At 38.7% G+C, this 10,174-nt stretch overlaps 1 protein-coding gene across 1 annotated transcript; it reads right to left on the bottom strand.

Annotated features, from left to right (window-relative positions):
* Nucleotides 1-6,459: 6,459 nt before the first annotated feature.
* Nucleotides 6,460-7,916, bottom strand: LOC117304759 (CD209 antigen-like protein E). Its single transcript, XM_033789366.1, has 2 exons — nt 7,757-7,916; nt 6,460-6,656 (listed from the first exon to the last, which is right to left on the bottom strand). Exons 1-2 carry the CDS (start codon nt 7,914-7,916, stop codon nt 6,460-6,462), a joined length of 357 nt encoding a protein of 118 aa, XP_033645257.1.
* Between the last annotated feature and the right edge of the window lie 2,258 nt (nt 7,917-10,174).

The raw sequence follows: 10,174 nt of genomic DNA, 5'->3' as shown, positions 1-10,174 counted from the left end.
CTATTAATAAAAAAAACCCTCTCTGGTTTCAACGGAGGGTGACTCTAAACGCAACTGGGCAGTCCGCTCGCCTAAGGGCTGTTTGCATTAGCAAAATTGGTATTGAACCATGAAGTGTGAAGCACGCATGGAAAGGGGATACTCCTGCCTCCCCGAACTTGAACGGTATCGATGAAGAGGGATCATACAAACAGCAACAGCTTAATGAGCTAATATGCAAATAATCAACATGCAGCATGCTTATTAACCTTTGAACCTTAACCCTTGCTCTCCTTCCCCAGCCGTGCCGATACATCCTTCCTGTGGATCATCAACCCGATTGTAGCAGCTCGTTATGCTCTATGGCGTAGTTTCCGCACAGCGATACTAAAGGGCCTGGTTGTTGCTGTATTTGTCTTATTCTTAGCCCTTATGATCTATGCTGTACCTGGCTACACAGTCAAAAAGATCTTGAATGTTTAACAAACACTTTGTATTTAGTCATATTTATTTATTATTTAAGGGTTTAGGTACATTTTGCACAATGTCAGATTTAAATTAAACTTACACAGTTTGAAGATGAGGATTGTAGAAAGTTTCTTTTAAAATATATTACTTGCTGAGATTCTGTAGTGTTTGAGAAATGAGTGAAATAAGTCATGGAAATAATTTTGTTTACTCGTTTCTCAAAAACTAGAGCACCTCAGCATATGTAACATCTTAAGGGAAGCTTTCTACTATCATTTTCGTCAAACTGTGTAAGTTTGATGTTAGTCTGAAGACAATGTACAAAACATACCTAAACCTCCTTAAAGGGGCTGTCTTGTTAAGATCAGAGCAGAGGTTTATTGCTGTACGTAATGGAGTTATGAGGGCTCACCCAGTTACTACGGGCTCTCTGCCCATAGGTACCCATTTATGCACCCATGTGCAATACACGAATCTGGGAGAGAGTTCACAACTCAGTGTACAGATATAGGTCTGCTTTGACTGTAATGACGCATCTCCTCTAAACTTTGAAATCTTTTATCGAGTCGCTTCTTTCCCCAAAGACGCAATGGGAAGGTATATATCCAATATATAACCAATATCCTCACTAAAGCTCACTAAAGGAAACTGTTATGAGCTCACATGTTAAAACAAATTCCTCGGCCGTGTTAACTGGCATGGTGCTAGCAAAATACAACTGCAAAGATTTTTTTGCTGCGTTTGTAGTAAAGCAGGTTCGATTTTCAGCTGCCTTCATGTAGTAACATCTTTAGTCTTAACCCCTTTTACTGCTCCTCATTAACATGCCTTTATTTCCACAGCAGTTTGCTTCTAATCATTGTGTGTGACTAATGATTGTTTTTCCCCTTTGTCAAACAGTTTGTCATACATAACTTCTTAACACTAATTTACTCTCTTTGATTTCAGCGCGTGTGATGGTTGAGCTTTTAAATCAAGGCTTTAGAATCGTGTTTCAAAAGTGACGCAAACTGTTTTGGGTTTGCTTTATTGTAATCTTGAGTGCAGTAATTCTCAAATATTTAATGTCAACCATCACTCATCAGTGTTTGGCTGTCTTTGTTTTCATACATCTCATGACACATGACAGCCTTGATAAGTCACCAAATAAATACGCTAGGGTAAGACCTTAATAGAAAAAAAGGTGGAAAACTTTATCCCAGATGCAAATTTAACATCTAACAAATTGTAGACCTACCTGGGCCCTTAAAGGCACCGGACACTTTTAGTAAATACTTAGTTGTTATCGTCACTTGGTAACGAGAAACGGAGAGCTGTTTATACTATAAAGCGTTGTGAAAATCTTTTAAAAGACATCAGGCCTGAAGCCTTTTTGAGCTCTCTGAAAGCACACCAAATTGTATTTGCGCAACAATTAGGGTGTTTTTCTTTCAATTTTTATTTTATGCATACATGTATTGTTTGACAACCTACAAACATGTCCAAATATCTTTTAATTCATGTCCAGTGCCTTCAAACATGATTCACACTACAGAAGCTGTTTGAATCCTCTATTTTGCAGCTACCGGGCATTCTGCTTCAGAATGGAACAGGTCAGGGGTCCGAACACTATCCAAGTGATACTATTATTATTATTTAATTTGCCATAGCAGTACAAAACATAATACATTGACAATATACCCCGAGATGGGCAAGGGACAACAAAAGCAAACACATACTATGATCCGTAGATCTGTTGCCCCACATCTGGGGTACACAATAAAATTAATATAGATTAACATAATATACATATAGTACACAAAGCATTAAAAAAACAGATAATTATATGCATGTGAATTTTGTTCACAGGTCTCGAAGGGAGGGGCTAATACTGAGTATACAGTGCTTAGCAAACCATAGTGTCGGTAATACCAAGTAATTTAGACATGGTTGTTCTTTCTTTTCTGGCATTATGATCCAAAGTGTATACCTCTTATATTCAGGGATGAGGTTTTATAGTCTTTTGTCTGACTTCAGACTTGTTGAAAGTCTACCTGGTAATAAAAAAAATGCATTACTTTTCTCCAAATTAGATTAGACATGCTCTTTGATCTACTTCTCTAGCACTGATCATACTGTTCCAAAAAGCTCCTTGGAATCTAGAACTTCAAAGGGTGATCAACAGGTTGAAATGCCATCATTTTAATGTATCCCCTATGATTTCAATGCCAGTTTCAGACTTTTATGTCGACAATGACACTCATCCCTGTATATTTCATCACCATTTTATGCATGAATCCTTGCATGTTAATCAGTCTTCCATATCCTTAGCATGATGCATGTTTCTTTTATTTCCCTCTATCCTGCAGCCTGCCTTATTTGGATATTAAAATTACATTTCTGTGGAATTAGATTGTTTTTTGTTGAGGCCAAATACTTGTGTAGTCTTTATAAAATCTCATTTTGTTGAAAGGAATCTTTTGTCACAGAGCCTATAGGTGGATTTCAGTTTGATTTATTTGGCTAATATCTAGGATGAATAATGAAAACGACTCATATGTGAATGATCGTGCAGTTTAAACCATGCAATAAATTACCTATGTTGTTAAGGCCATGCAACACAATGCAATTTATAGCCAACTATTTTCAGGCGATCTTGAAGAAGGACATTCATTCACACTTCAGTTTTCTTGTTATACACTTAGGGACTGAGAAACCATAAAAGAAAGAATACACAAATATGCACCCAGTGTTTTATATTTTAGCTCATTCATATTTTGTGTTTATATAAGGGAGGAATTATTGTGAGGAATTATTGTAAAAAAATGCACAATATTTAATGGTGAATATGTACATGTTATTTAAGCTATTATTGTGTATATATTAACAGGTGGATGTGGGTCCACTACGAATCCAGTATGTTGTAATTATGAATAGATGGGTTATAATCATAGAGTTGTATATAACAACTAGAGGGCGCACGAGTGATGCTTCGTGCACAAACGCCACGGGACCGCAAGATGACAAGCGCGTCATTCTGCACGCGCGTTGAATATGAAATACACGTTTGAGTTTTTTTTATTGAACACTCACGCGATGCTGTTTGTTCAACTTACAAAATGGCCGCACAAACACACGCTGTGAGATAGCTGTTTTGTCAACTTAGAAAATGGCCGCCTGCTCGCATACCTGGGCGCGTATATAGGCCAGTGCGCGCTCTAGTTCTTATATATAACTCTATGGTTGTAATACGCGTCATTGACCGCCATCTTTAAAGTAAAACAACAGAAAATTGCACGCATATGTACGCGCTGTGCGTGACTCTCACGCGTGCAAAAGTCAGCGAATATGGTGATCGATGTCGCCTATTGCAATCCGTCTATTGCCTATACTCGGAGCTGTAAGCTTTCCCTGATTCTGCTGAAAATTCCCTGAAAATAAACCAGTCTAAATGTTCTGTTGAAAAAAATTTGAAAAAAACCTCCCTGATTATGGAAACATTTTCCCTATTATGTTGATTGAATTCTAAATATCTCACTGATTGTTCCTACAAAATTTCCCTGGTTGCAAGATAGAAATGTTGGCAGCTGGGGTTTAATATTCCGGGAAAGCCTAAATAGCTTTATGCTCATCAGGGAGTTAAGACAATTTAGGCCTACGTGAGAAAAACAAGTAGGCCTAAGGAGTTAATGTATTTAAGTTTGGGTAAACACTAACCAACTGAAGAAACTTTGTTTAGGAGGAAATTTATGCAACAAGGACTATGTAAATAGTATTGTTATATTTCTATTTAATATGAATACTCATTTTGTACTCTGATGGGGTATTGGATAAGTGGTTTATAAAGGAACAATAGCAAAGCAACCTGAATTGTATTAAAGTTTTAGAAATAATAGATGATAACAAGATTGTTTTTTATAACATTAAAAACATCAATTTTGGACAGTGGTGTTAACAATGTAAAATAATAAACTTCAAATAGGCCTAGTTATATTTTAGGTAATAACATTTTGGTATAACACAATTTGTGTGGTCTTGGTATTCAGAAAAAAAGATAACAATCTTCTGGTGATAAGAAAATTCATCGTATAGAGTCCTAACAAGCTATTGGGAATTTTATGGTCAGCTAATACACGTAGTAGTGGAATTGTTTTAAAGGATTTGGGTACTTTTTCAAAATGTCCACAGATTTACATTAAACGTACAGGGTTTGAAGATAATGATAGTGGAAAGCTTCCCTTCACATATTACTAACTAAGGTTGTGTAGTTTTTGAGAAATGAGTAAAACAAGTCACAAAATAGTTTTGGTCTCATGAGACCAAAACTATTTTAGCATGTAAAATCCCCTTAACCAGTTATGATATTATACCAAAACCATAGCATAACTGGTTAATACGTTTTTACATGCTAAAACTGAGACGAAAATTATTACTTTTACTAATTTCTCAAAAACTACAGCACCTCAGTAAGTAAAACTTCAAGGGAAGCTTTCTACTATCTCCAAACTGTGTAAGTTTAATGTAAATCTGTGGACATTGTGTTTTTTGTTAGGAAAAAGTACATATACCCTTTAAGAATCACATTTCTGACAATTCCAATTGTCTGACAGAGGATGAAAATGTTTTGCTGTTAATGTAACAGTAAAGTTTAAACTGAAAATAAGCTAATTAAAACAAATACTGTTATTAAATGAATATTTTCTGTTTTGAGTAGTTTGAGTTCATTCTTTGATCCTTAACATGTTTACACTTTCTTTCTTTCAGTTTTTGTCTGAAAGATGTTCTAGTTTTCAAGAGACTCTTGCATGTTTTTTGATTTGACATCCTCGTGCCCACCTCCAACCTTCTATGGAACGTAAATGTCGTCCCCCTGAGCTTACATTTCCGTTAACAAGAAATGGACACGTCTGATACGCAAGGTGCGCAACATCGGGCCACATTGGGTCCGATCAAACACTTGTAACCTGTTCACTCGGCCTGCGTAAAATGAGGGTTGCGTTCTCCAACGAAATCTGAACGGAATCACAACGAATTTTTATCCCGTCACAAAAATGTTGAACATGTGGAAAATTGCCGACGAACGCGACTGATTTTTGCTGCCGTCTGCGGTCGCTAGCAGATTCGTCAGCGACACTTGACGGCGCACGATGATTGGCGGCAAATTCAAAATTGCAATTCGCAGCTTAACGTAGTTTGCCGTACCCCACTGTTCATACACGGACGGCCGTGAAAATCCCTGCACTTGCATGCGCTGATGACCGAAGATTATCACAAAGCGAGTGATTTTCAGGCACGGATGATTAATTAGTCTTGGACGCCTTGGGATAATAATAAGCATTGTTTTGAAATGAATAATATGGTTGGAAAGATATTCAAGATGTGTTATTTTATGTCAAAACACAGTAGAACCAATTTTTGAATCCACAAACCCTTTTTTTCTGCTAATTGTATTTCCAGAGGTAAAATAATGTTGTTCAATCGCTATAACATACATACATTATCAGCATTTATATAAATAAGGCGCCTTTTTCCCAAGGTTACAAAGCGCCTACAGAAGATGCAACAAAGAAGTCCAAACTCAAGATGTTCCAAAGTGAAATAGAACAGTTAGCTATTTCTGTATTAGTGAGTCTTCAGTAGTTTCTTGAATTGTTTATGTGAAGTTGCATGGCTAAGATGTGATGGTAATGAGTTCCAAAGATTTGGAGCAGCAGCAGAAAAAAGCACTTGAACCAGCTCAGAGACGGTACGATGTTCGGCCAAGAGAATCTAGCATGTCTGATATGTATGATGGTGACTGATGAGCAAGGGATCTGAAGACATGTAAACAAAGTTTGAAGTCAATTCTGTTTGCGATGGGCAGCCAGTGCAGTTTATTCATTATATTAAAATACACTACTGGTGTTTTCGTGCACGAGAAACTCTTTTAACAGGGCAAGGAGCAACAAAATGTTAAGAGATTTGAAGGCAATGTGCATTTTTCATTTTCATAAAAAGTACTTGCCCAGAATATTGAGCAACCTTTCACAGGAGCTACAGTGCTCGTACTGGACGCTGACAGATTAACTTGCGTGTGTTTCCACAATCCACATCGTTCCAGCCTGCAGTCCTGGCTAAAACCCGGGCCAAGGCGCAATCTTGGTTGCCTCCCCAATTATTTGGCTGACCACTCTCCCATTTCTTGTCCTGCACGTCAATAGTAGCTTCACCATCCAAACACACCCAGGTACCTGAAGCAAGTCAATCAGGACAAAGTCTCATTACATCGATGTTGGGTAAGAGATTGTACTCAACAGAATTTTATATAAATACAATTTGAAAATAGGAAGATCGAATATTCATATCAGGTTTTTTTTCTTTGTCTGTATCTTCTCATTTTCGATACGCAATTGCCTGAGCGGGTTTCCGCATTTGAACACCATTCCCGGTTTTGAACACAGATTTACGACTCATGTTTATAATAACGTATGCCACACCGGGGATTAGATTAAGCCATGAACCGGTGTGGCGGTTTCAACTTTCCGCCGTGTTCAGTTTTCCGAATGACCAAATACGGTAAAATTACGTCACGCGATGCCTGCGCACAGCAAGCGAAAGTAGTCCACTTTTAGTGCCGTATTGAGTCATCCGTGTTACACTCTCCGGTAGCTGTCGAGGCGGCGTCCACGAGTACAACGAGCGGCGAACGCGTGGATCGTATGAGAGAATTTGGTGTGAAGACCAAGCAAATTATCCTGTATTTATTTTAATCAGTGGCACAAGCAGTGTTGTACATATGAATACGTGTTAAGATGGGGCAAGAGAATAATAATGTGACTATAACAGAAAAGAATCGTAATAGAAACAATTTGGGGTCACTGATAGAACTACACTACAGTACTCGCCAGGGTACTCGCGGCGGTATTTTTGTCCGACTACGTCACCCGGAAAACTGAACACGCCGGAAAGCTAAAACTGTTCGAACAACGTGCTGAAATGTCCGGCTACGTCACCCGGAAAACTGAACACGGTGGAAGACTGAAACCGCCACACTGGGCGAGGCATTTTAGCACCGTGTTGTCAATATTATTGTCAACAAATAAAAGTAAGGTTCGAACCAACGACCTCCGGATTAACGTGCCGGCGCTCTACCAACTGAGCTATCTAGCCCTATGTTGGCGGTGTCCCTATTTTGGCAATATCTTTGTTCGGTCGAGTCCCACTCTAGTCAATTCTTTGTTCAACCCCAAAAATCATTTCACAATTTACCCAGTCAGTTTCCCCTGTGGTGTATATTGACAAATTAGAGTAAAGGACATTTTATGAACGTCATTTCTAGAATTGTACAGACCTTCAGTTTGAATGTCGTTGCAACCAATCCAGAATTTGTCGCAGCTGAACATGTTGAGGATGTGTTGTAACTCTTCTTTGGATTGAGGGACAACCATCACCCCACCCAACTCAACACAAATCTGCTCGCCCTCTTCCCATGGAACTTTGGCATCATGCATCTTGTAGCATTTGTCTCGCCACTGGCTCCAAAAAGGAGGGCATGGCTTCCAACACCGCCCGTTTACAGCCGCGTAGTTTGCCATCATAAATATACCAACAACACCCAGCAGTTTGCTCGCCAACATTTTGCAGACCATCTCTTGACAAAATGAAATTGCTGCCAGATATACAAAAACCCAAGAAGATTCACATGGAACTTCAACCAGATTAATTGCAAATTGCCAATTTACCTTTATTGCCAATAAAAACACAACTCATCCAGTCACACAAAAGCTTAGAGTTGTCCCATAACAGTCTTCAATCAATCAATCGATAAAAACTATAATAATATGTAATAGAATAATAATTAAAACTCGAAGGAAAACAAACTAGACCCAATGAAATTTTGAGTTGAGCATAATAAGCAGTGGCATGGAAAGAAATGTTGATGAGCAAAAAATATAAATAATAAAAGAGATATTTACTTGCAAAATGTTTCACAAAGACTTCATCACAACAATACAATTCCACTCTACTACTACCTTTAGACCAGAGATTGATTTAACCAAATGTATGTTACAAATATCTTAATTTTGAAAAGTGTTTCTATCCATAAAGTCATGAAATTCCTTTTCAATAACCATTTTTTAAGATGGCGGCCAGTAAATAGTCTTTCCCAAAAAGATAATTACAAATATGCAAAACCTTCACATAATTAGTGCGCATTCAAAATACACTTTTGCATGCATAGACGTTGTGACCTGTGACATCACATGTTTACAAAAGAGCCACAGAGCCTGGACTTCCTGCAGGCAGGATTGTACACAGCATAATGGAAGAAATCATAAAGTCTTATATTTTATGGAGATTGCTTGATATGATGAAAGGGGGCGCATCTCAAAACTCGTCTAGCGTTTACTTTCCTAATTCTTGGATTTATGTGGAAATTATGACACAAAATGTCAACTTTCCCATATGACAAGGTCAACCAACCAATTGTAAACAAAGTTCATATGGTCTATATTTTTTATTATTTAAAAGCTAAAGTTATTTTTTTCAGACAATATGAAACTAATATGACTGATTTATTGCAAGCTATATTCTCCTGACATTATGCATTGACGTCACTATGTTCACCCAATGAGCGACCTTCTTTTGACCTTCTTAAGTGACGTCATGTTTGTGCATAATAAGGTCTATTAAATTATTATGAAATTTCACTTTTTATCATTTCCCTGATTAATAATTTAAAATAAATCTCTGCGATAAAATCATCTCCCCTTTCTCGCTCGTCATAATATACCACCAGCAGTTTGCTTGCAAAATTCGCAGACCATCTCTAAACAAATTGAAATTGCTGCCAGACATAACAATAACCAAGAAGGCGCAACCTTCATAGAACGGAACCGTGCCAAGATCCATTCATCGCCAATGAAAACACGGCTCACTGAGTCACACAAAACAGCGCAACAGGGAGTTCTCCTTTATCAGCGATAGATCAATCAAATTATTAAAATAGACTTATTATAATTTTGAGTTGTGCTTAACAAATTTCTTTGCTAAGCACACATTCAGTGGGGCACCAGTTGCCACAATGTCAACTTTGGGGAATTGTTGCGTGCCCATTTCATCAAAGATGGCGGCCAATGACGTAAATACTGCAATCCTTTTGCTGCAATGGCAATACGTCATACAAACTCGCTATATTTTATGATATTGTGTTTTTTTTCTGCCACTGACTCCAAGTAGGTGGGCATCGCGGTGTCCCTCCGGTAGGTGTCCCTCCGGTAGGTGTCCCTCCGGCAGGTGTCCCTCCGGCAGGTGTCCCTCCGGCAGGTGTCCCTCCGGCAGGGGTCCCTCCGGCAGGGGTCCCTCCGGTAGGTGTCCCTCCGGTAGGTGTCCCTCCGGTAGGTGTCCCTCCGGTAGGTGTCCCTCCGGTAGGGGTCCCTCCGGTAGGGGTCCCTCCGGTAGGTGTCCCTCCGGTAGACATCCAACACCGCCCGTTTACAGCAGCGTAGTTTGCCATCAAAAATATACAAACAACACCCAGCAGTTTGCTCGCCAACATTTTGCAGACCATCTCTTAACAAATTGAACTTAAATAAGTGCCACTAAGAAGGTGCAACTTTTACGGAACGGAACTGCGCCGAGGTAGGCCTATCCAAGACTAAAAGTAATTGTACAATGTTCGCCCGTTTCATTGATATTGTCGTTGAGTTAAGTATTAGTTTGTATACGTTCGAATGTGACAAGTCCCAAAGGGAAAAATGTATGCCGC

The sequence above is a fragment of the Asterias rubens genome, chromosome 21 (assembly GCF_902459465.1).
Source record: "Asterias rubens chromosome 21, eAstRub1.3, whole genome shotgun sequence".
Lineage (NCBI taxonomy): Eukaryota > Metazoa > Echinodermata > Asteroidea > Forcipulatida > Asteriidae > Asterias > Asterias rubens.
This window is presented reverse-complemented; position numbering and strand designations above follow the sequence as displayed.

Coding starts and splice junctions, on each gene's coding strand:
- LOC117304759 (XM_033789366.1), bottom strand. CDS start 7,916: ATGCATGATGCCAAAGTTCCATGGGAAGAGGGCGAGCAGATTTGTGTT. Junction 6,657..7,756: donor CAACGACATTCAAACTGAAG/GTCTGTACAATT, acceptor GACTTGCTTCAG/GTACCTGGGTGTGTTTGGAT.